At 45.0% G+C, this 26,754-nt stretch overlaps 1 protein-coding gene across 1 annotated transcript; it reads left to right on the top strand.

Annotated features, from left to right (window-relative positions):
- On the top strand, positions 1-25,723 carry LOC146403430 (antigen WC1.1-like). Its single transcript, XM_084956803.1, has 15 exons — positions 1-119; positions 6,174-6,491; positions 13,624-13,932; positions 14,023-14,331; positions 19,160-19,252; positions 19,330-19,644; positions 20,731-21,045; positions 21,380-21,421; positions 21,513-21,827; positions 22,073-22,105; positions 22,668-22,805; positions 23,213-23,305; positions 23,573-23,659; positions 24,174-24,320; positions 25,436-25,723. Exons 1-15 carry the CDS (start codon positions 50-52, stop codon positions 25,579-25,581), a joined length of 2,730 nt encoding a protein of 909 aa, XP_084812929.1. The 5' UTR covers positions 1-49; the 3' UTR covers positions 25,582-25,723.
- Positions 25,724-26,754: the final 1,031 nt, after the last annotated feature.

Below are 26,754 nucleotides of genomic sequence, written 5' to 3'. Positions count from 1 at the left end.
CAGGTTATTTTGCAGCTGGGACTTTGACCTTGGTGACCTGGGAGTCAGGATGTCTCTGGACAGACACCTCTCTCTTCAGGGACTCTGCTTCCTCCTGCTCATCGTGGTGGGGGGTCAAGGTAAGAGTTTCGTCTCTTTCCTGGGATCAAGAGCCAGGGTGTGAAGGCTTCATTGCAGGGAAGGATGCCTGGAGTTAGGGAGCCCAAGCCTCTGTGGAGACCCTATGTTTTTGACCAAAAAGGACCACTGCTGATGGTGAATACTGGTTCCTCTCCTGCTGAGGGTGGACTGGTCGTAGCAGCAGATTTTACAGAGGGATGATATTTGGTGTGGACTGAGGTGAGTGTGTTTCCGTCCTGTCCACCGTCTCCCTTGCTCTCAGGGAGCTTCTTTGGAGTCCCTGTGGCTCCCAGTGTTTGGCAGGTCCAGGGACTGACCTCAGCTGGGTGTCCGGGCTGTTCCCCACACACGCCATTTGCCTGCTTTGTAGAGGACTCTCCATGGGATTCTCATGTTTTATGCATTTAGGCTCCTTTAGGCTCTGTGCTTGTGTGTGTATGTGTGAGGTGTGTAGGGTGTGCGAGGGTGTGTGAAGCCTGTCTGTGTGAGAGGAACAGGGCTGCCGAGAAGGGATTGAGTCAGTTGGTTTGTGAAACACAGTGGGTGCCCACAGGGTTGGGGGGTCATGTCAGTTGCATGCAAGCAGATCATAGATAACCTTGCACCTGCCTGCTCCTCTCTGGCTCCCTCCTTCACCCCCCCTGAGCCTCCTCTCTGCGTGTTGCAGGGTTTGTCCAGCACTAGGCTCTGTGAAATGCCCTGCCTCCTGGCCTCACCTGTTCCTTCCAGGTGTCCATTGTAGAGCAGGGGAACCTGCAGCCAGGAGATGGGACTCTTCTTTCTAGAGATTAAGTGATGCTCAGCACCAGCTATAGAAGGTTTCCTGAATCCCTGCCCCAGTCTCCATGAGCTGTTTCCTGATGTGCTGGGGTCCTGCAATGGGTCTTTAAAAAAATCTCTCATCTATTTGTATTTATGGCCACACCAGTGGTATGAAGAATCTCCTGGGTCAGGGACTGAATCTGAGCTGCACCTGGACCTGCACCACCGCTGTGGCAATGCTGGATCCTCTAATCCACTGCAACAGGCTTGGGATCAATCTCAAGGACCCACAGCAACCCAAGCCGCTGTAGTCAGACCCTTAACCCATTGCACCACAGTGGGCACGCCTGCAATGTTCCTTTCAACTCCCTCAGATCTGGTGGGAATTCTGCAGGGTGCATTGCCTTCTTCTTTCCTTTCTTGGGATCAGGTTTCCACTTAGTGAGAGCTTGTCAGGCATCAGAGTTAGTGCTGCTGAAAACCCAGTCTTCAGCCTGGAGGAGGTGGCTCTTGCAGATCTGGGTACTGGCACAGCGGAGCCTCAGCGTGGTCCTGTCTCATCTCAGTGCTCATTGGTGTCCCCTTAGACCTCAGTCTCTAGTGCCAGAACTCTCCTTGGAAAACCCCTCCCTCCAGTCTCTGCTCCTGGAGTGCCGACCTGATGCAGTGAAGAATCTCCTTCTGAGGGCTCTGAAGGGCAGAGGTGGGTTTTGGTCCCAGGAAGGGGGAGAGACAATGGGTGTTCTGACCTAAGGACCACCCCCCACCCCAACTAGGAAAACTGTAGGAAATTCCTTCAGTAGTTTCTTGAGAAGCGGGAACATTTCAGCAAAGCACGCGTTCTTTTCATTTTTCCTGAAACAACATCCATCAGTGCTATCCTACTAGAAGTTTATTCTTCTACTTCACACAACATTGGACTTGCTCCTTTTGCAACGATATCCCTTTCCTTTCTGAGCATTTGATGATTTCTGAGCTGGGCACACATTACAGGAATCTCCACCATGAAATCCATGATGGACATTGAAAAGAAGTTGTCCCTTCAAAGACAGTGGATGTCATTATACCCCAAAACATAGATCCTCAAGACAGATAATGCAGTATATATTAGTTTCGTAACCTTTTTAAAAAAGACCATCTAGGAGTTCCCGTTGTGGCTCAGTGGTTAACGAGTCCGACTGGGAACCATGAGGTTGCGGGTTCGATCCCTGGCCTCACTCAGTGGGTTGAGGATCTGGCGTTGCCGTGAGCTGTGGTGTGGGTTGCAGATGTGGCTCGGATCCCATGTTGCTGTGGCTCTGGCGCAGGCTGGCGGCTGCAGCTCCGATTCGACCCCTGGCCTGGGAACGTCCATGTGTCTCAGGAGCTGCCCAGGAGATGGCAGAAAGACCAAAAAAAAAAAAAAGACAATCTACTTTGGACATATACACTATTAACTGTTTTTTTTTTTTTTTTTTTTTTTACACACAAAACACTTTTTATTGTTGTATTACAGAAATATCAGCTATTACAGGGGTAATATGGAAAATGTTAGTTGCCTCCAATTATTTCATTATACAATTGAAATGCAATATACACACCTAATCACCCGGGCATGTTGATGAAATTTCAGTTAACAGTGAAGAGAAGAAGAAACCAAGGGAGTTTTATTTGAGCCAACCTGATAATTATGACCCAGGAGCTGATTTTCAGAGAGCTCTGGGAACTGTTCTGCCTGGTAGAAATCAAAGGCACAGTCATGTGTATTTTTGAGACAAAAGATTGTACCTCAAAATGATATACTGATATTTTATATAAAGTTCAACAAGGATACGTAGTCCAGCTGAGGAATAAGTCACCATGACCCCCTAGAGAGCTAGGGAAGCATGCCATTCTTTTAAGAAGTTACATTGCTAGCATCAGAGGAAAGGAGAAAAGTGAAATTCCCAGATGAGCAGGCCAACAGGTACAACATTTTTGAAAAGTTCTGATTAATGTGTAACGCAGGCGCACACTGCACCTTATGGAGGACAGAGGACCAAAAAAACACACAGAGAATGTTATGGTTAATTTTTCTTGTCTACCTTAAAATATAAATTGCATTTCATTAAGCATTCAGTAGTTTTTAACATTTTTGCTGTTGTGAAAAACGTTGTCCTGGCCTTCCCTATTTATTTATGTTAAAATTTAATTAAATTTTGTTTTTTATTAAAGGACACTTGATTTATAGTGTTGTGTCAATTTCTGCTGTATAGCATAGAGACTCATTCATAAACACCTACACACACACCCACACACATTCTTTTTGTCATACTGTTTCCATCATGGTCTATCCCAAGAGACTGGAAATCGTTCCCTCTGCTGTACAGTAGCACTTCAGTGCTTAACCATGGTAAATGCAATAGTTTACATCTACCAATCCCAAATTCCCATCCATCCCACTTCCTTCCCCCTCCCCCTTGGTAACCAGAAGTCTGTTCTCTATATCTACGAGTCTGTTTCTATTTTGCAGATAGGTTCATTTGTGCCATATTTTAGATTCCCCATACAAGTGATATCATATGGTATTTGTCTCTGTCTTTCTGATTTACTTCACTTAGTATGCGAATCTCTAGTTGTATCCATGTTGCTGCAAATGGCATTTGTTTGTTCTTCTTTATGACCGAGTAGTATTCCATTATATGTACAAACACATCTTCTTAATCCATTGACCTGTTTTGATGGACATTTAGGTTGTTTCCATGTCTTGGCAATTGTGCGTGGTGCTGCAATGAACATAGGGGGTGCATGTATGTTTTGAATGAACGTTTTCTTTGGATATATGCCCAGGAGTGGGATTGCTGGATGCTGTATTAGTTCTATCTTTAGTTTTCTGAGGCATGTCCTTATTGTTTTCCACAATGGTAGCACTAACTTTCATTCCCATCGACAGTGTAGGAGGGTACCCTTTTCTCCACACCCTCTCCAGCATTTGTTCTTTGTAGACTCATTAATGATGGCCATTCTGAGTGTTCTGAGGTGGTACCTCATTGTAGTTTTGAAGCTATTTCTTTCATAATTAGTGCATTTTTTCGTGTGCCTGTTGGTCATCCATACATGTTCTTTTTAGAAATGTCATTTAGGTTTTCTGCCCATTTTTGGATTGGGTTGCTTATTATTTTGCTGTTGTGTTGAATGAGTTGTCTGTATATTTTGGATTCTTAACCTACTGCACCACAGTGGGAATTCCTATCTCTTGTCTTTTTGATCGTAGCCATTCTAAAACGTGTGAGGTGACAGCTCGTTGTGGATGTGACTTGCCTTTTCCTGATGGCTATTGATGTTGAGCCCATTTGGTTGTACTGTTGGCCATTTGTATATGCTTTTTTTCTTTTTTTTTCAGGGCTGCACCCACAGCATGTGGAAATCCTCAGGCTAGGGGTCCAATCAGAGCTGTAGCCGCTGGCCTCTGCCACAGCCACAGCAACGCGGGATCTGAGCCGCGTCTGTGACCTACAACACAGCTCACAACAATGCAGGATCCTTAACCCACTGAGTGAGGCCAGGGATTGAACCCCCATCTTCATGGTTCCTCGTTGGGTTCGTTAACCATTGAGCCATGAAGGGAACTCCCATCTGTATATCTCTGGAAGAATGTCTATTCATGTCCTTTATCCATTTATAGATCAGATTTTTTTTTTTTTTTTTTTTTTTTTTGCTATGGAGTCATATGAGTTACTTAGGTATTTTGGATATTACCCTCTTATCAGATTATGACTTGAAAGTATTTTTTTTTCCTTTCATTCTATAGGTTGTCTTTTATTTTGTGGGCTTACAGGAGCTCTTTATTTACTGATTTTTTTTTTTTTAAATTTTTGGTTGTGTTGTGGCATGTGGAAGTTCTGGGGCCAGTGATGGAACCCATGCTACTGCACCAACCAGAGCCACTGCAGTGACAATGCCAGATTCTTAACCTGCTGAGCCCTCAGGGAACAACTGATTCCCTTCCTTTAGCCTTCATGAATTGATTGTAGGCTTTTGTTCTGCATTTACCGTCCTTTTTATATGTATGGTCAGGCCCATAAGATGGCTACTCTCTTGCTCCCTGTATATCCCCTGCACAATCTGGCCCTGCCTCACCCTTTCCTTATGTGTATGTTTGTACTCTCACCTAAGCTGCAAGCTTATTCAGTAACTACTTGTGTGAACAACTCAAGCCCCAGCTAACAATTGTTCTATCCCTCAGACCAGAACAACTCCAAGATGTTTGGTCAGTAACAGGAAACAGCAACTCTTGCGAAGGTTGCTAACTCAGAGCTGTAGGGGGATGCATTCCAGCAGTACCCCTGGCAACCAAGGAGCCCTTCTGATGTCCTGCTCCGTATAACTGAGAGCTCCTCTTTCCCTGTGGAGCATCTAGCATCTCATAATTTCTGTGGGTCAGGAATCGGCATGGCTTACCTGGCTCCTCTGACTCAAGATCTCTTACAAGGCTGCAGTCACATGAAGGTTTAGCTAGGAGTGGGTACCACTCACACGACTCACCTGGTTGTGGCAGCCTTCAGCCCTTGGTGGTCTGTTAAATCAAGAGCTCCAGGCCCTTGTTGGCTGTTGGCTGGAGGCCTCCCTCAGGCCCTTGTCATGGGGGTCTCTCCGTAGGCAACTCAGATGTGGCAGTGGCTTCAGCACAGCAAGAGAGAGCAAGACAGGCCAACAAGGGAGCAACCAGAGCTGGCTTGAAACCTTATCTCTCAAGGGACATCACTTTTGCCAGATCCCACTTGTTAGATGCATATTGTTAGGTAGAGTCAAGTGTGGGGTTTACACAAGGACATGAGTACCAGGCAGCAGGATGATTGGGACATTGTAGAGGCTGCTGGTCATAGTCCTCTGTTCCCAAGCTAGATGAGAGTGCGCCCTATGGGACGGAGAAGGAGGAGGAAGATTTCTCCCTGGGATCATGGTCATGACTGTAACTGAGACAAGGGAAGTTGGGCCCCTACTGGCCTTGGGCACATCTGGTGGGAAGGCAGCCTCCAGAGTCTCTGAAGGTCCGTCCTCAGGATGTCCCTGCAGCTGGTTCTACAGGCTCATGAGAGATAATTGGGAGCATCCCTTCTCTGCTCCCCATTCAGTGAAGCCACACTGGTAGCTTAGAACTGGCCATCATGGCAATATTTAGGTGACAGAAATTAACAAATGCTACACCCAGGGAATTTTTTTCCCCTTCAGAGTGCATGTATGTATATTTTAACACTTACCAGCACACCATTTGAATGGCCTCTTAAAATTTCTCCTGTGTCCCATGTTCGGTGTCTGTGTCTCTCTTGCAGCTCTGGAGCTGAGGCTGAAGGATGGAAGGCACCGCTGTGAGGGGAGAGTGGAATTGAAGCACCAAGGAAAATGGGGCACTGTGAATTATGCTTACTGGGGTTTGCCGGGAGCAACCGTGGTGTGCAGACAGCTGGAATGTGGAACTGCTGTTGATGCTCCCAAGGCGTCTTATTTTGGACAAGGGGATGGTCCCATCTGGTTGTATGCTTTATGTGAAGGGACAGAGTCAACTCTCACTGACTGTAGGCATCCTAATATTACAGACTACAGGACTGAAGGCGTTTCCCATGATTGGGATGCTGGAGCAGTCTGCTCAGGTAAGGCCTGTCTGGTCTGGGAGGGGTCTCCAGCAGGAAAAGCCTCAGTCTATTCCCAGAGTACCTATAAGAAAACCAGATCACAGCCTTTTGAGCATAATTTTGTGAAGACTCCCATCACACAGTGATTCCTAGAGCATCAGGTGCTCAAGAAAACATACGGGCTTATTGGGTTCTGCACAGTCAAGGCTCCAGATCTATTGGTCACTGGACAATCAGGTCTCTGTGGTGTGTCTTAAGAGGCAGGAAGGTGAGTTCAAATGTTTCATACAGATACGACTGTTGGGGTGGATATCTATGACTTCGTTTCATCATGGTAGCGGTTTTGTATTCTTTTATGGAGATGGTCAGCAGGTGTGGCTACAAGAGGGGACATAGGGAAGGTGCAGGTAACAAAGTGTATTATGCTCACAGGTTCTAGAAAGACAGAGTACCCTAAAGGGGCTACATGGGGGAAGCACCAGTAGAACAGGCTCGACCAAGCAGTGGCGACCCAAAAGAGGGAGTGAAGACTCATGGAGAAGTGACAATATTGGGGGTCAGGTTGGAGTTACACAAGGAAAAAACACGAGGGGATTTCACTGGTGCCTTTGGATGATACTAGGTCACAGGCAGGGGAAGGCAAGAAGGGCGATTTGTGGCAGGGGCTAGACTTTTGACATTGGTGCCCCTGTTCACCTGGATGGGATGGTCACATCCTGTTTAAGGGGATGTTGAAGTAGCAGGAAAGTGTGAAGTTTTAGAATTTTACAACACGGTAGCTGGAGAAAAGCAAGTACAAAGGACAGCGAGGCTGAGAGAACCTGAAGTGACTCACAAGCTGTGCTCTGTGCTGCCTTAGTGTATTTGCCCTGTGCCAAGACAGATGCAATAAGACATCAGCTAGAGTGTGAGTGGGTGGTATCTGCAGTATCTTCCAGAGATGTTTCCAGTTGTTATCACAATGGTGGATGAAATGTCAGATGTTAATCCAATCAGAACAGCTCAACTGGAGGAAGATATCATCAGATATCCCAGTGAATTCCTCATGTGGGCAGTTGGGTCTCAGGAAATGGTCAGAGCTCTAATGGCTGGGGCAGGCAGAGACCTGAGACCATTTGCAGTATGTTACGAGTAGCCATAGCTAATCAGTTCTTTGCCTTCACGTCTGGGAATATCATTGGAAAGTGATTTTTCTTCTTTCTTTCTTTCTTTCTTTCTTTCTTTCTTTCTTTCTTTCTTTCTTTCTTTCTTTCTTTCTTTCTTTCTTTCTTCCTTCCTTCCTTCCTTCCTTCCTTCCTTCCTTCCTTCCTTCCTTCCTTCCTTCCTTCCTTTCTTTCTTTCTTCCTTTCTTTCTTTCTTTCTTTCCTTCTTTCTTTCTTTTTCTTTTTTTGGTCTTTTGTCTTTTTAGGGCCGCACCCGCGGCATGTGGAGGTTCCCAGGTTATGGGTCAAATCAGAGCCTCAGCTGCTGGCCTGTGCCAGAGCCATAGCAATGCCAGATCCGAGCCGCGTCTGCGACCTACACCATGGCTCATGGCGGCAACGCTGGATCTTCAACCCACCGAGGGAGGCCAGGGATCAAATGCGCAGCCTCCTGGTTCCTAGTCAGATTCATTTACGATGCGCCACAATGGGAACTCCGGGAAAGTGATTTTTCTAATTTCACATCCAGCAGATCTTTGAGGATACTAGTAGGCCCCTAAGAAAATAATTCTTTTCCTTTTAAAAAACGACTTTTTAAAGGTCTGATTGTCATACGCAAACTGAACATAGTTTGTATTTACCCCCTGATGAGTCTGGGGATCAGCATCCATCTATGAAGCCATTACCACACATATGACATAAACCTATTCATGTCCTCAAAAGGGTTCTTCCACTCTTTTCATTATTACTCCTTGAAAATCATTATTTTCAAGGGGCGTATGAGCTTCAGTTGGAAATTTTTGTTTGAAGAAATCTGTTTCCTGACATTTCGAGTAACTTGGCTTGTTGTCACAATATCCTACTTGTGGTTTCAAATGCAAACAAGCTTGTGGAAGCCCTCCGGTGTGCCCTGCCTTATTTTTGAGAAATGAGCGTCCGAGTGAAAACGGAGTGTGTGATATTGGACCTCTGTGTGATATTGGTGCTTCTAATGTTCCTAAGTTCGATGTTAAGAACATCGATGTCTTGATTTTAATTCCAGGTAAGATAAAAGTAAAAAGTTTGAGAGTGCGCTGACATTTTAACATGGATCATGGTTTGTACTCCCTGACTACTATTGCTCTAATTGCTAAAGGTTCTCGTTTTTATAAACTGTTGCAGTTTTCTTCTATTTTTCACCAGTTTCCTCCCTCTGGTCTGTCTGTTCTGTATTTTCAGAACATGTTTAGCGATGTGAAGGTAAGTCAAAGTGGGGATGATGTAGCAGAGATGAGAATAGAAGAGCATGTCCTTTCGATGTTTTAATTGGAATTGAGCTCTTGGGTGTTCTTCATCTTAATTTTAGGGATGGGATATGGCAGTGAAATTTCAGCCTCTTGAGTAGAGTTTTGCACGTGAAGGACTGAGTTTAGGAGAAATCCAGAGGTAGAAACCATGGCCTGAGAAGAAAGTAGAGGATGTTGTATGCAATAAGGAAGAGACTTCAGGGGGTTCAGGATAAAGTTTTGGGAGGATCTTCAGAACTTGAGAAAGACTGGTACTAAAGTGCAGAATGGTGAGGGCATGAAGATGCCACTGATTACGGGGGGTGGGGGTGGGGGTGGGGACTCAAGATCCTTGCTAACTTGTGTGTGGACCACAGCTTCCGGTTTGCTTTCCTTCCTGCTCTCATTTCTTCTGTTTCTTCCTTTACCTTGATGTAGCAGTCATTTCTGAGCTCTGAGGAAGAGGCAGCCTTTGAAGGCTGCCATTTTCTTTGTGGGAAGGTTTTATACAATGGATTCTGTTTCTCTGACAAATTTAGGACTACTCTGAGTTTCCCTTTTTTTGTGGTATCAGTTCTTGGTGAGTTGAATTTTTCAAGAAATTAGTTTTCAAGGACTGAGTCCATTTCACATAAGTTTTTCAAACTAGGATACAATTTGTTCCTACCTCATATCTTTAACTGTTGGTCAGACCTGTAAGGGTACTCTCCTTTTCATTCCTGGTGTTGTTAATTTGTGTATTCTCTCATTTTTCTTAATTGGTTTTGCTAAAGGATAATCAGTTTTCCTCTTCTTTTTAAGACAATCTCCAGTTGACTCAGTTGATTTTTCCTTTTTCTGTTTTTTTTTTTTTTTTTTCTTTTTAGGGCTGTACCTGAGGCATATGGAAGTTTCCAGACTAGGGGTTGAATCAGAGCTGCAGCTGGCCACCTCCAGGACAGCCACCGCAAAGCCAGAACTGAGCTGCATCTGCAACTTACACTGCAGCTTGCAACAATGCTGGATCCTTTAAGCCACTGAGCGAGGTCAGGGATCAGACTCACTTGCTCATGGATACTAGGTGGATTTGTAACGCACTAAGCCACTCCTAAAAAAACTTTTTTTTTTTTATTGTGTATTTGCTTTCTGTTTAATTGATTTCTGCTCTCAGTTTTTTTTTTTTCTTTTGTCTTTTGTTGTTGTTGTTGTTGTTGCTATTTCTTGGGCCGCTCCCGCAGCATATGGAGGTTCCCAGGCTAGGGGTTGAATCGGAGCTGTAGCCACCGGCCTACGCCAGAGCCACAGCAACGCGGGATCCGAGCCGCGTCTGCAACCTACACCACAGCTCACGGCAATGCCGGATCGTTAACCCACTGAGCAAGGGCAGGGACCGAACCCGCAACCTCATGGTTCCTAGTTGGATTCATTAACCACTGCGCCACGACGGGAACTCCTGCTCTCAGTTTTAACTCTTCTCTTTTGGTTATGATTTTTGTTATTTTTCTAGATTCTTGCATGGACTCTTAAGTCATTTCATTCAGTTATTATTATCTATTCTAATGTAGCATGAAGGAAATATCAAGGTTCTAAATTTTCTTCTAGGCATCACTTTAGTTTTAACCCATGAATTTTGATACTACATAATTTTGTTTGTATTTTATCATTATAAATGTTTTTTTTCCTTTCCTTTGAATATATTCTTTGTCCTATAGTCTTATTTTGTATAATATTAATTTGTGTTTGCCTGGTACCTAATTTTTTACCTCTTTAATGTGTTTCCATATTTATAGTTAAACACGCATATATTCATAGACACACATGGTTGTATCTTTTGTCTGATCTGAGCATCTTGCTTTTATTTAGAATATTTAACTTAAGTTTAATGTACTTATTGATATAATTTGGCTTATGTTTACTAGCCTTGTATTTGTTTTGTGTTTTCTTTGTTCCTACTTTAATCTCTGAGGCTTTCTTTCCCCCCAGTATTCTGTTTATTCACTCTATTGGTTTATTAGTAACATTTTACCTTGAAATGATATTTTGTCACTTCACCTACAACGAAAGCTCTTTCTGGCGTGTATTTCCATTTCCCTGTCATTGTCTTTGTGCTATTGTTGTTCATACATTTTACTTTTAACTGCATTGTGACGCTTATAATATGTTGCCATGATTTTGCCTTAAATATTCTCTTATTTTCAAAATGAAAGTTTTTTTTAAAACATATTTTGCACACAGATTTACCATTTAGCACACTCAGTATAGCTTTATTTAGATTCAAGTTTTCATCTGTTATCATTTTCCTGAGCTTGAAGACCTTTCTATACCATTTTTTGTAGTGTGGATCTGTGGCCTCAGATTCTGTATCTTTTCAAAACATGAAATCATTTAAGTTTTCATTCAGTTTTGAAAGGTATTTTCATAGGTGACTGAATTCTAGGTTACGAATCCTCCCAAACCCAACCCCAGGACTTGAAATAGGTTTTTACCTCATGTGGCTTGCATTGCCTCCACAATGCAAACAAAAAGTCAGTGCTGCTTATCCTTGTTTCCCTGTTTATAATGTGTCAATTTTTCTTGGCTGCTTTTTAGACTTTTTTTTTTTTCCACTGGATTTTAGCAATTATACTATCAAGTTATCTGAGAACCTTTTCCTTATGTTTATCTTGTTTGGGGTTTGTTTCACTTCTTGGACCAGTGGATTTGCAGTTTTCATTAAATCTGGAAAAATTCCATCTATCCTTTTAAATATTTTTTTCCTACACATTCTCTATTCTGAATCTCCAAATACACTTATTTTGATACGGTTTGATATTATCCCACATGCCATTGAGGCTCCATTTCTATTTTCTGCCTTTTTCCTCTTTCGTCTTCAGTTTAGAGTCTCTACTGCTATGTGTTTAGTTTCCCAGTTCTGTTGTTTTGCAGTATCTACTGCTTGTTAAATTAATCCAAATAATTTCTCATTCCAGTTTTGTATTTTAATGGAAAAAAATAAAAGTCATTATAGAAAAAGTTCTATTTTTTTCTGTTTTCGGTTTTTCCTCTCTGCGTATTTTTATGCTTCATTAAGCATATTTATAGTTGTGGTTTAAAGACCTTGCCAGCAAATTCAATCATCTCTGTAATTTATATATCTTTTTAAAATAATTTTTATTTAAAAATTAGTTACAGGTTACATTTTTCTTTTTGGAAATTCGAGTTTAATTTTTTGATTGGATGCTGGCCATTGCTAGGCATTCCTTTACCAGGACATCCTGTAGCAGTAAATAATCGGAATATACTCAGAAACCAGGAAGTTGTACTTGATGAATTAAAAAAATTTGTTTCATTGAGTTATCTGCATAATAGGAAGTGATCTGCAAACTCGGCTGTCCAATAAAGACCCACTGAGAACTTACTCCTTCCCAGGTTCATTGACAAATTCTGAAGGTTCAGTAGAGATGCTCTCCCTTCCCCTCCACCCCACCAGTATTCTTAACTCATCTTCTTTCCCATTTAGGTTACCTGAGAAATTCTTAGAATTTTTTGTCATCAAACATTTTCAGGAGTTCCCGTTGTGGCGCAGTGGAAAATGATCTGACTAAGGCCTCACTCGGTGGGTTAAGGATCCGGTATTGCTGTGAGCTGTGGTGTAGGTTGTAGACCTGGCTTGGATCCTGCACTGCTGTGGCTGTTGTGTAGACCAGCAGCTGCAGCTCTGATTCGACCCGAGCCTGGGAACCTTCATATGCCACTGGTGTGGCCCTAAGATGCAGAAAAAAAAAAAAAAAAAAAGAAGCAAAAAACCATTTTTTTCAGAAAAACAAAACGTGATGCCATAAAAATATACATATATCTATTTAGTCTTTTTGCCATTTCTTGGGCTGCTCCCATGGCATATGGACATTCTCAGGCTAGGGAGTGAATCAGAGCTTTAACTGCTGGCCTACACCAGAGCCACAGCAATGCGGGATCTGAGCCGCGTCTGCAACCTATACCACAGCTCACAGCAATGCCAGATCCTTAACCCACTGAGCAAGGCCAGGGATCGAACTTGCAACCTCATGGTTCCTGGTTGGATTCGTTAACCACTGAGCCACGAAGGGAACTCCATAAAAATATCTAGTTATCATGTATATATTTCTTCTCTTGAGTGAACATGTGTCTACAGCCTGGCATTCATTTATGTGTACAGCCCTCATGATTTTCCCTACCTTAAGTCACCTGAGGATTTCTTTGTCTTGGAAGAGAAAACGGATCAGGATGGTTTTCTATCTTTGTCTGGTTGACAGGTCTCTACTCCCATAGGCTATGTCCCTCTGGTTCTATAGATTGGTTCTATACTTCCCATCTTTTCATTCTAGTTAAAGTGCCTACATACACAGTTTTCCTGGGCTCTGTAGGTCCCAAGTTCATAAATGAGAAAGTCACTTCTCCAACCAATGCATGTTCCTGGCATTCAGCTATCCCAGATGATCTGTCTTGAGCTCTGTAGTTTCCAGGCCCCTAGATAAGGAATCCACATTCCCACTCAACCTCAAGGTATACATTTTTGAGATTCAGCCATCCAGAAGGACCCTGCAAAAAAACCCTTCTGGATGTCTCTTCAGAAACTGGCTAAAGAGAACACAATTATGACACAAAGTGTCGAATTCTCTCTCCTGCCCCACTCTTGCAAAAGAAAAGCTTTCTTTCACACCATTGCCTGTGACATGTTGTTTCTAACTGCCAAGCCAGGAGCACCAGTGCTCACTGGTTTTGTTGTTGCTGTTGTTGTTTTCCTAGGATTTGTGCGCCTGGTTGTAGGGGACAGACCTTGCTCAGGGCGAGTAGAAGTGCATTCTGGAGAAGACTGGACGCCAGTGTCTGATGGGAACTTTACATTCCCCACTGCCCACGTCATCTGTGCAGAGCTGGGATGTGGCAAGGCTGTGTCTGTCCTGGGTCAGAGGCCCCTCAGAGAGCCAGGTAACCAGGTCTGGGCTGAAGAGTTCAGGTGTAAAGGGGACGAGCATGAGCTCTCGTCCTGCCCCAGAGTGCCCTGTCCAGGAGGCACTTGTCACCACAGTGGAGCTGTTCAAGTTGTCTGTTCAGGTGAGATGTGTATCAGGACTTCACCTCCCTGCCTACCCAGTTCAGGTAAGAAAACTGAGATGTTGCTGAAATCCCGTCCTCTCCCACCAGCATACTCAGAAGTCCGGCTCATGAGAAATGGCACCTCTCAGTGTGCGGGGCGAGTGGAGATGAATGTTTCTGGAGGATGGAGAACACTCTGTGCCTCCCACTGGACCATGGCCAATGCCAATGTTGTCTGTCGTCAGCTCGGCTGTGGAGTCGCCCTCTCCACCCCGAAGGGAGCAGAGGGAGGTGATCCGATGTGGAAAGCCCGATTTCGCTGCTCTGGGTCTGAGTCCTTCTTGTGGCATTGCCCTGTGACTGCCCTGGGTGTTCCTGACTGTGCCCATGGGAACACAGCCTCTGTGATCTGCTCAGGTAAGAGAGGGAAGGGCTAACTGGTACTCAGGATGCTCCTGGAGTGAAATGTCCCTCAGGGCAAAAAGAATGAGGGAGATTGACTTGAAAAGTAAGATATTTCATGGTGAATTTTTTTGTTTTTTTACTCATTGTTCATTATTTTCTCAGGTCAGAGCAAGAAGTATTAAAAGGAATAATACTTTTCAAAGCAGACATTATTATTTTACCACATATAATCATAGAGAACAATGTAAAAGCAACAAGTGTATATCTCAGGTTTTTTTTTACCCTCGGAACCATTTGAGAATTACTTATATAGACATCAGGTTCCTTTTCTTAGCATGTATATCTTAAGGAAAAGACCTTCATTGAAATCAGGAAATTTAAATTTCATGCAATTATTATTAACAGTTAACTGTTTACTCTGAAATATATCTGAGCCTGAAGGTTTTAGCTTTTCGTTTCATTTTGTTGTTGTAGTACAAGTTCTATATATGTATATTTAAACCTTATTGGAGTATAGTTGACTTACAATGCTGTGTTAGTTTCAGGTCTTCAGCAAAGTGAATCAGTTATCCACATACATCTTTTCAATCCTTTCCAGATCCTTTCCAATATGGCTTCTTACACAGTATTGAGTAGATTTCCCTGTGCTGCACAGTGGGTCCTTGTTACCTACCTATTCTCTATAGAGCAGTGTGTACATATCCCAGCTCCTACTTTATCCCTCCCCTGATGTTTCGCCTTTGGTAACCATAAGGTTTTTCTAAATCACTGAGTCTCCTTCTGTTTTGTAAGTTCTTTGTATCATCACTTATCGTCCACATATTAATGATGTCATGTGATATTTGTCTTTCTCTGTGTGACTGACTTCACTTAGTATGATAATTTCTATGTCCATCCATGTTGCTGCATATTGCATTCTTTCTTTCTTTTTTTGGTTGAGTCATGTTCCATTGCATATATTACCACCTCTTCTTTATCTAGCCCTCTGTTGATGGACACCATCATGGAAGATAGTGTAGCCGTTTTGATGACATGGATTCTTCCAATCCAGGCGCATGGTATCTCTTTCCATTTGTTTGTGTTATATTTGATTTTCTTCATCAGCGTGTGATAGTTTTCAGAGTACCGTTCTTTTGCCTCTCTAGGTAGACTTATTCCTAGGTATTTTATTCTCTTCGATGGGGTGGGAAGTGGGGTTATTTCCTTCATTTCTTTTTCTGATCTTCCATTGTTAGTGTATAGGAGTACAAGAGATTTCTGTGTTCAGTGCTTATCCTCCGAATTTACGGAATTCATCGATGAGGTCTGGAAGTTTTCCAGTAGCATCTTTTAGGGTTTTCTAGGCATAGTATTATGTCATCTGCAAAGAGCGACTGTTTTACGTCTTTTCAATTTGGATCCCTTTTCTTTCATTTTCTTCTTTGATTGCCACAGCTAGGACTCACAAAACTATGTTGAATAAAAGAGGTCAGAGTGGACATACTTGTTAGCAGAGATTCTTTCAGCTTTTCAGTGTTGAGAATGATATTAACTGTGGTTTTGTCATGTATGGGCCTTACTATGTTGAAATGGGTTCCTTCTATGCCCACTTTCTGGAGGGTTTTTAGTCATAAATGGGTGTTGGATTTTGTCAAAAGCTTTTTCAGCATTTATTGAGATGACCATAGGCTTTTTATTCTTCAGTTTGTTGACGTGGTGTATCACATTGCTTGGTTTACATATATTGAAGAATCCTTGCATCCCTGGGATAAAGCCCCCCTGATCATGGTGTATGATCCATGTAATGTGTTGCTAATGTTTTGTTGAGGACTTTTACATCTATATTTATCAATGATATTGGCCTGCCATTTTTTTCCTTTTTTCCTTTTTGGCTCCACCTGTAGCACATGAAAATTCCCAGGCCAGGGGTCAAGTAAGAGCTGCAGCTGAGGCCTACACTACAGCCATGGCAGCACTGGATCTGAGCTGCATCTGCAAGCTATGCCGCAGCTTGTGGCAATACGAGCTCCTTAATCTTCTGAGTGAGGCCAGGGATTGAACTTGCATCTTCGCTGAGATGTGGGGTCCTGAACCTGCTAAGCCACACTGGGAATGCCAGGTAATTTTCTCTTTTTTTGTGGTTTCTTTTTCTGGTTTTGGTATCAGGGCTTGGGAGTGTTCCTTCTCTGTAATGTTTTGGAAGAGTTTCAGAAGGAGAGCTGTTAACTTGAGGATAGAATTTACATGTGAAACCTTCTGGTCCTGGACTTCTGTTTGTTGTGCCAAAGCAGGAATGCCAATATTTACCATTGTTACGTCTTCTCCTTCAATTGATCTCTTGATCATTAGGTAGTGTCCTTCTTTGTCTCTTGTAACATTCTTTATGTTAAGGTCTATTTTGTCTGATATGACAACCCTTCCGGTGTGCAGTGTTTCTGCTGAAAAATCAGCTGATATCCTTGCAGGGGTTCCCTTGTATGCTATTTGTTGCTCTTCCATTTTTGCTTGTAATATTTTCCTTTGTGTTTTCTATCTGTCTCTTTGGTTAGTATTTGCCTTGTCACGTTCTTCCTCGGATTTATCCTATATGGGATTGTCTGTTCTTCCTGAACTTGAGTGAGTGTTTCCTTTCCCATGTTAGGGAAGTTTTTGGTTATAATCTCTTCAAACTCTCCAAATATTTTCTCTGGCCCTTTCTCCTCTCTTCTCCTTCTGGGACCCCCGTAACATGAATGTTGGTATGTTTAATGTTGAGCCAGAGGTCTCTTAGACTGTTCTCCATTCTTTTCATTTTTTCCCTTTATTCTTTTCTGTGGTGTTGATTTCCACCACTCAGTCTTCCACCTCACTTATTCATTCTTCTGCCTCCGTTATCCTGCTATTGATTCCTTCCAGTGCATTTGCCATGTCAGGTATTGTGTTATTCATTTTTGTTTGCTGGTTCCTTAAATCTCGTAGCTCTTTGTTAAACATTTCTTGCAATTCTCAGTCTGTTTCTCCATTCATTTTCCAAGATCCTGGGTCACCTTTACTGTCATCCTCATTGATTTGCTTTTGTGTGTCTTTATCTTGTTCCTTTGTCTGAAACATGTTTCTCTGTCACCTCAAGTTTTCTAACTTTCTATGTTTGTGGTCCTGTTGACAGCAGGTATGTAGATGTGATGGCTGGTGCCCAGTTCTGGAGTTCTCACTGGTGGTGGCGGCTTATGTGTACCCAGAGCGTGTGTTGGGAATGGTAGTTGCTTTTCTTTTCTCTTTTGCTCATGATTTGTTGAAATTTGGGAAGTGCTCAGGTTGGCAGTTCTGTTTTGGGGTCTCTCATGAGGTTGCGGTCAGATATCTGGGACTGAAGTCATCGAACTGATCCCCAGCTGAGCTGGGGATGCAGGGTGGTTCATGAACATGTCTGGGAGCTGGAAGTTCAGCTGGGATGTGACCAGAGACCCGCAGATGACATTCTTTCCAGGACCAGAGTCTCCACAGGGAATATTTTCCTAAAGCAAATATTTTCTTATGTGACTCAAGGGGAGGCTGAGTGACTTTTCAGACCTTGTGCTGAAAGTCAAGCAGTGTTACCTTCACATCTTTGTATTGTTCACAAGCAACCCAGGAGGGTCAGCAGAGATTCAAGGGAAGGACCTCACTTCCCAATGGATGTAACATCAAAGAGTTTAAAAATCACTAAGATGTATAAAATGGGTGATTGTGGATTTTGCATTTCTACTTTCAGCTTTGTCAATTATGGCTTTATGTATCTAGTACTGAGTGAACATGCGTGTTGGACATTTTCAGAATTTTTAAGTATGTTTTTATATTTTCCAATCGTATCTTTGAGTGCTTCGTTCTGTGCGTTTTCTCCTGATCTTCCATTTTACTGTTTCTATCTTGAGCTGATCTGATGGGCTGTTATTCTCATCCTCTGAGAGTATATATTTCAAATATTGACTATTTTGGTTCTAGAATTTTTATTTGCTCCTTTGTTATCATTTCTCCACCAAATACTATGTTGTCATTTCATTCTTTGCACATTTCAGTCATAGTGATTCAAACTCCCTGTCAGGTAACTCCGGGAGCTGAATGTCCTATAAATTTCTCTCTAATGCCTCTGTTTCTCTTCATTGATTTTTGTCAAATTTCTTCTCTTTTTTGCACGCATGCACACATACACACACATATGCTATACACACACACATATATATATATACATATTTTTTTTTGGGCTCAGCAGTGGCAAATGGAAGTCCCTGGGCAGGGATCGAATCCACACCATAGCAGGAACTCAGGCTGCCGCAGTGACAACCCCAGATCCTTAACTTGCTATACCACAAGAGAGTTCCATACACCTCGGTATGTTTGATTGCCAGATATTATAGGTGTCTGATCAACAGGGCTCCTCCTCCTTGGCCAACCCTGAATTATGCTCTGTGTTCCCTGAGCCCTGTAGGTCTGGCAAAACCTCTGCTGAGCTTTTCAGGGAGTCAGATATTGTCTTTAAATTGACAAAGATCTCAGGGTAGTGGCTCACTTCTGCCCATTATTTCTCTCTGAGATCTTGGATCCCGAAGTCTCACTGCCTTGGTAGCTCTAGAACAACTTTTCAGTAATATGAAAATTGTTGACATTTTCTCACTTTTCTAAAATCATTTTTAGTTTAACACTTAGCTTAAAGCAGAAAGTCTGGCCTTAAGTAAATACAACAGAGGCAGAATTCTCCACGAAGAAGGTGAACTGTAAAGTTACGATAACTTTGTTGCTATGTCACAGTTTTCATCTCAGACCCCAGCAGTAGGTCACTATTTAGTGTAATTCCATGTCCTGTTCTTGGACCCTGCCAGCCCTCTGATCTCTGCTGTTTCTGTAGGAAACCAGACCCAGGGGCTGCCTCAGTGCAATGACTCCCTGTCTGAACCAGGAGGCTCTGCAGCCTCAGAGGAGAGCACCACCAACTGCTCAGGTAGGGGTCGCACAGGACCAGAAAACCCTCCTCCTTCCCTGTGTAAATGCCTGACCTTGCTGACTCTCTCTCCTCAGAGAGCAGACAGCTGCGCCTGGTGGATGGAGAGAGTTATTGCTCAGGGAGAGTGGAGATCCTTCACCAGGGCTCCTGGGGCACCATCTGTGATGACAGCTGGGACCTGGACGATGCGCACGTGGTGTGCAGGCAGCTGGGCTGTGGAGATGCCATCAGTGCATTGGGGTCTGCTCACTTTGGGGCGGGCTCAGGCCACATCTGGCTGGATGAGGTGAACTGCACAGGAAAGGAGTCCTACGTGTGGCAGTGCCCTTTCAGGGGCTGGGGGCGGCACGACTGCAGACACAAGGAGGATGCAGGGGTCATCTGCTCAGGTCCGTGGCACACCTGTCCACAGGCTGGCGGGAAGGGCGGGGCCCCTGGAGGTCAGGGTCTGAGCCCTGAGGGAGATTGCTGAAAGGGCCAGAGACTAGGAAGCTTCCTCTCAGGAACCCGGTCTTTCTCGCAGATGTGCAGCAGATGCTTTCTCTAGCTCCTGCAGCAGCTGAGGTTCTGGTGCTTTCTTAGCAATATCCCCTGGCAGGGCCATTTGTTACAGTTTCCACTTGAAAGCAGGGCTCCCTCTTCAGTTATGTCTGGGTACAAAAATCTTACATCCACTGTACTAGTTTCCATTTTTTTCTGAAACAAATTACCACTTGGGGGTTCAGAACAACAGATGTTTATTGCCTTCCAGTTCTGTAGGTGAGATCCCCAACAGGGATCTCACTCTCACTGGGCTAAAATCAGGGTTTTAACAGGGCTGTGTCCCTTCTGAGGCTCTGGGGGAAGAGTCCATTTATTGTCTTCTCAAGCTTCTAGACACTGCATGCATTCCTTGCTCACTGCCTCCTTCATTCATCCCAGACCAGCAATCTTGCATGTCTCTTAACCATTATCCAAAGTCACAGCTCCCTCTGGCCAGAGCTAGGAAGAGTATTCCACATTTATGACAGTGGGTCTACGGATATGATTAGACTGGGCTCACGTGGTCCATCCACAATATTCCAACTTAATCTCACATCACAAGTCCTTGCCTCAATCACATCTATAAAGTCCCTTTTGCCAAGTAAAGTCACAGCTTCACGGGTTCCAGGGATTATTCCAGCTACCACACTACTATCCACATCCCTTTCACATAGATTTTAGAGTTTGTCAGGGAGCAAGATTCAGCTCCCCCTACTGCAGGTGCCCAGGATGGTCTTCCTCTTGGTTCATATTTCACTGCATCACTGTGGTAGAAGTCGAAGGACAGACAGATATGGACAAAGTCAGGTAAAAGAGAGACAGAGTTCAGTCTTGTCTCCCAGTGGGCATCTGCTCAGGTGGTTGGGGATGAGTGTTCACAATTTCTGGGAGAGAAGAAACCCCGAGTTTGAGTGGAGGGCTCACTGTGTCGTGTTCCCCCCTTTCCATTGCAGAGTCCCTGGCCCTCAGGGTGGTGAGCGAGGACCAGGAGTGTGCCGGGTGGCTGGAAGTTTTCTACAACGGGACCTGGGGCGGTGTCTGCCGCAGCCCCATGGAAGACATCACCTTGTCCATGATCTGCAGGCAGCTTGGCTGTGGGGACAGTGGAACCCTCAACTCTTCCGTTTCTCTTAGGGAAGGTTCTAGACCCCGGTGGGTCGATGGAATCCAGTGCGGAAAAACTGACACCTCTTTCTGGCAGTGTCCTTCTGACCCTTGGAAAAACAGTTCATGCTCTCTAACGGAGGAAGCCTATGTCTCCTGTGCAGGTGTCTTACTGTTTGTTTGCATGTATATGTCCCAAGCCTGTATTATGTTGTTAGGGAGATTTTGCATTTTGCAACCTAAGTGATGAGTTTAGATTGAGTGTATAACATGTGTGTTTTGTATTAGTTGTGGAATATGGAGAGTGTATATAAGTAAGCAGCTAAAGTCATTTCAGCTGACAAAAGATGCAGTGACTGTCACGGCCCATCAGAGAGTGAAGCCTGTGCTTACATTTGTCATTTGCACTGATCCAAGGACCATAGATAACTTTGTTTTGGGGACAAGATAACCCCAGCTGTCCCTGATCCAGAGCTTTCCCATCGTTTGCTTCTGCAGGTAGGAGACCCAAGAGCTGCCCAACTGCTGCCCCCTGCACAGGTATGTCAGGCCCTCCAGCCTCCCCTGTGGCTCCCAGGGGCTCCCTCCTTCCCACCAGGGGCAGTGACAGGAGGGGCTGCTGCCTTTTCAGACAAAGAGAAGCTGCGACTCAGGGGAGGAGACAGCGTGTGCTCAGGGCGAGTGGAGGTGTGGCACAGCGGCTCCTGGGGCACTGTGTGTGATGACTCCTGGAGCCTGGCAGAGGCCGAGGTGGTGTGTCAGCAGCTGGGCTGTGGCCATGCCCTGGAAGCCCTGCGGGATGCGGCTTTTGGCCCTGGGAATGGAAGCATCTGGCTTGACGAGGTGCAGTGCAGGGGCAGGGAGTCCTCCCTGTGGGACTGTGCTGCGGGGCCCTGGGGGCAGAGCGACTGCAAGCATGAGGAGGATGCTGGAGTGAGGTGCTCTGGTGAGTGGGGGGCTTGGAATCTGCTCTGGGTGAGCTGGGGCAGTGAAGGGTCCATGGGCTGGGCTGAGGTAAGATGGGGAGTTTGTTCAGAAAACATCTTGGTGCTGTAGCTCTGGACCTAGAGAGGAGGAGCTGGGAGGTCTCGGCAGGTTTTGGTAACTGCGGGGTTATTTCAGGGCTCAGGCAGGGGAAGGTGGGCTGCCCTGCATTCTGGTCAATTCCTGTGTTGCTGCTTTTTTGTTTAGGTCAAAGAACCACATCTCCCCCTACTATAGCAGGTACTGTGCCAAATCCATGGACAGGGGAGGGTATTCAGATTCTTGGGACCTGTTCTGTGGACTCTCTGGCAGAATTAGCCAACTCAGGAGAGGAAAGGTCCTCAGGAGTCACTGGCTGGTGGGGAGGAAGAAGGACATTTTCTTTGGAAACTCCCCTGCCTTGTTTGATGGTGCCAGAAATTTCTCATGCACCTGGTCACAGGAGGCCGGTTCCTGTGCTGTAGGCTCTAAGGCTTTCCTACTTGCCCATGAATGTTCGTCCTCAATAGCAAGGTACCAGTCTCAGGACTTGTTTGATGCCCTGGTGTTGAGAATCCCTGGGGAAGGGATGCAGTGTGAGCCTGGTCCTCAGAGGCTGTCTCAGCAGGGAAGCTCCTTGATGATCACCAGCTCTGCCCTGGAGTTGAATTTTCAAAGGGCAGGACCTGGTGGATCCCAGTCACCGTCAGTCCAGTTGTGTCAGAGGCTGGGACTGCATTGTCCAGAGCTCTGTGGAAATGCTGGCAGGGAGTTTCCCTGTGCCCATGACCTTGTCCAACCCCTCTTGTCTTGTTCTCCGTAGGGGCCAGACCAGGCTCCAATCCTATCCCTGGCATTTTTTCCCTTCCCGAGATCCTCTGCCTCATCCTGGGGGCTCTTCTCTTCCTGGTCCTCATCATCCTGGTGACACAGCTGCTCAGATGGAGAGCAGAGCGCAGAGGTGGGCTGTTGGGGGCACTGGGTAACAGGGAGAGTGTGTGGACGTGGGAAATGGGGCTGAGTGTGAGGAGGGGAAAAGTGGGTGAGGTCTCTGTTCTTACCCCCGTTAGTCTGTAAAACTCCGTCAGCTCCATGCTGAACTCTAAGGGCTGACGAGACAGAGGTTCTTAGAATTGGGGTGTGACCATGATGGCCTCTTGTGTGCGAGAAGAGAGAGTCAGGGCTGAGATATGGATTTAGGGTCAGGCAAGGGCAGAAGGTGCAGACATAGCACACGGGGCATGGACTATACGAGTTCCCAGCAGTCTTGAGGGTTTTGTGTATATGAGGATGGGGGAGTTGAAGAACTCGCCTGCTGGTTCAGGGTGTCTAGGGTGGCAATGTTTGAGCTGCTGGTGGTTTTCTCAGCCTTATCCGGCTTGGAAGGGGCTCTCGCTGAGGCCGTGTATGAAGAGATCGATTACCTTGTAACACCGAAGGAGGATCTGCTGGGCAGCCCAGGTGTGTGTCTCTGTCTTGCCCTCCTGGGACCCCTGGTGGTCAGCCTAGGCTTCTCAGCATCCACAGACCCTACATCTGCCCCAGGCTCACAGAGGCAGCCCCTGCAGCAAAGGTGGCATGGTGGGCCTCTCCAGAGCCCCTGTGAACTCCTAACTCCCTTTACACTCCAGGAGCCAAGGCTGTCCCAGCACGTCCTCTCAGCCTCGTGGCTCCTATGGGAGTGGGAAGGTCTGTTCTGTTCCTTTGTGATGATTTTCTTCACCTTAGGGTTCCTGTCAGATGACTCAGTGACGAAACTGCCGTATTACACCGGGGAAGGTGAAGAGAACAGAGACTCCAAATCTGCTTCAGATGGTAGAGGAGGCTGTGCCTGGGCTGGGTGTTGGGGGCAGGGAAGTTCCCCCTTATGGATGGGACCCAAGGGGAGCGGCTCTCCTTTGACTGGGATTGTGGGACCTCTTGACTCCAGATGGGGTCCAGACTCCCATTCCCTCACTGTTCTGTGATGTCTCACGTGGTGGCTGGGCTCTCTGTGTCCAGAAGCCCTCCTCATTCAGTCACAACAGGCACATATTGTTTTAAAAATTACTTCTTATAAATATAATTCATTGGTAATGTTCATTGGTGTAACAGTTATCTCGAGACATACAATTTTAATCCAGAAATAGTCATAGCTTTAAAAATCTTTTTTTGCTTATTGTTGCTGTACATCGACATCAAGTATGGCCTAAGAAAAAAACCTATGAAATCAAAGAGCGAATATGGCCAGTAGTTAGCGGCTCAGAGACTCTGGGTCAGAAGGGACTTTAGATATTTCCCAGGAAAACCCATTTTTCTGGTTTCATCTCTCTCCCTTGTCTGTCCTTAGAACCCCCAACCCAGGGGATTGATGCCCCCAGTGAGGGTTATGATGATGCTGAAGAGGTACCAGTGCCCGGGGCTCCTGCTGCCTCTCTGATGAGCAAGAGGGAAGTGCCCCCAGAAGAGGAGAGTGGGATGCGGGTCTCTCAGACAGGTGAGTGGGGTTGACTGATCTCCTGTCATCTGTGGTCTTTGTCCTGGAAAGGGTGAATGTGAGCTCCTCAATGCTCATCTGTCTTTGAGAATCAAAATTTCCATGACTTCCTGTGTTTGACAGCATCACCTGAAACTTATGTTATTTCGTGCTCTCAGCCGCCTTGGGAGGGTGGAATCATTCTGTATTCTTGGTGTGGATGTCTCCATTATGTGTCCATATGTTTATCACTTTATCTTTGATGTTCTTCCATTAAAACCTGTAGATTAATTGAGCATCTTTACCAAATCTAAGAATGGTTCTGCTGCCATCTTTGTGCTGTCTTGTACCTGAAAGGTAGTCAGAGATTTTAAAAAGATATTGCAGTATTAGAGTTTGTGAAGCATTTTGATAATTTAAGATGCTCTGTGTTCCTGTGTTAGCACTAACATGTACAAAGTTTGTGATGTATAGTGGCCTTAAAATTAAGCCTTGGTGGTGGATCATAGACTCAGAATTTGTGGGCAACTAAAAGCTAATCTGCTTCAGACATTTCAATGGTCAGGAGAAGACACTCCTTCTCCAGCAAAGAGTATTTCCACCTGAGGATCCCTGTGGTTCCTCAATTGTGGATGCAGCAGTGCGTGATTGTATTTGTGGGCATTTGGGAGCAGAAGTTAATGCAACTAAGCGCAGAGTTTGACTGTCAGCAAGGAACTGAGATTTTTTCCAGATTCCAGTCTCCTTCTCAGTGTAAATTCAGACCTGTGAGCTGTGAAAAGAGGAAATTTCAAATTCCTTTTTATGCTTCTTATGTGTCTTGGGCCATCTCCTTACTGATTGTCTAAGCCTGGATGCAGGTCTTTGCAGGGCTCCTGTGTTGAGCAGAGATGTGTGGCGAGCAAATGGATCAGTGTACTTAGTTGGCCTGAAAAAAGTTTCCAGTAAACTGAAGCCTCAGAGACCCAGATGGGCTGGATCCCCATAGGACAGCCCTGATGCAGCCATGCTAGAACTCATATGAGTTAGTCTGAGCCTCTCTGAGCATTACTGGGTCCAAGGATGCTTTGTCATCACCACTTGCTCGACTTGCTTCCACCACAGGACACTGTTCTAATCAAACGTTACTATTTCAGGCTCTTCTCTGAACTTCCCTCGAGGGGAGGCTGAGCCTGAAAAAGGAGAAGCTATCCGCTGGCTGCACCAGGGGGAAATATTTGACCCTGGGTACGACGACGTTGAAATAAGTGCTCCTGGAACATTCACCGTAGCTTTCCCATGATATTCCATTAAATATGAGATGAAGGCTTCGAAACTCTAATTGCTTGTATTCTGATATGGTAATGCTGATGTATAATTGCATTGTATGGAAATTGTTCAAAATGAAATAGTCTGAATAAAGTAACTTTTTTCTTTGTTGATAATTTAGCAAGTTTCATCCCAGTGCTCTTAGAGGATTGGTCCTCAAAAGAAATGTAGGTTAGTGAACTGTCCTGTTTTCATAGCTCCCCTGTTCAAGGCATGACTTTGCCCAGGCTTGGAGATGCTCAGGGTCACCCCTATGTAGAGAAGAGATGCTAAACGTGGTCCACACTCACACCCTCATTCCCAGCAAGAGGAACTTGGGAAAAAGCACAATCCTGATCATTGGTGTATGCTTTTCCTGAGGTGTTGCATCATCTGTTTTAGATCAATTCTTGGGCCTCAGACTTGGGTGAGTTTCAAAGTTGAGGATGGGAGTAAATGGGTCACTGTACTCAGGTGGCCTGAAAAAACCATAGAATCACACCTATCATCCCTGGCATATGAACCTCTCCCAGATTCCACGAGATGAGGCAATAGCCTCTCCTGGAACCAGAGCTCAAAACAGGAGATTAGTTTATGAAGGGCCTCTGCATACAAACTCACATGTTCTTCAGTCCTAGTCTCAAACCTGGTTCTCCCACTGACCAGAGCACCTCACTGCAGCATCCTCCCCGTGCTTGCAGTTGCTCTGCCCCCCAGGGCTTCCTAGCAGGAACCTGTAGGGAGGACTCCCTGTCCCTGCTCTGTACCTCTTCCAGACAGATGCTCCCATTTCCGGGCCCTCCTCAGATACTCGAGCCGTTCAAGGACCCATTTTTTAATTTAAATGAGACCCAAGTAATATAAATACCTTCATTTGAATAGATGATTCAATAGAAGGAAAAAAGGTCCCATGCAGAGGATCCAGTAAGAGGAAGAAGAACAGCCTTAGGGATTCACTCCACGCCATTTGCTACAGCTAACCTTGGATCAGCAGCAGATGGCGCCGAAGGACCTCAGTAGCAGCCAACAGCTCTGCTCCCATCTCCGGGATTATCTTGTTTTCCACTCCCTTCATCCAGGCCTAGACTGCCTGGCTTCACAATATAGCATTTGCCAGCTGTGTGATATTGGATGAGGTTTTTGTTTATTTGTTTCTTTCAGGGCCTCA

The sequence above is a fragment of the Sus scrofa genome, chromosome 5, assembly GCF_054392235.1.
Source record: "Sus scrofa isolate SSC_HxYL_T2T_F1_AM1 chromosome 5, Sscrofa_HxYL_maternal_Yorkshire_Landrace_v2.0, whole genome shotgun sequence".
Lineage (NCBI taxonomy): Eukaryota > Metazoa > Chordata > Mammalia > Artiodactyla > Suidae > Sus > Sus scrofa.
Note: the sequence above shows the minus strand (reverse complement) of the source record. Positions and strands in the feature narration are given on the sequence as shown.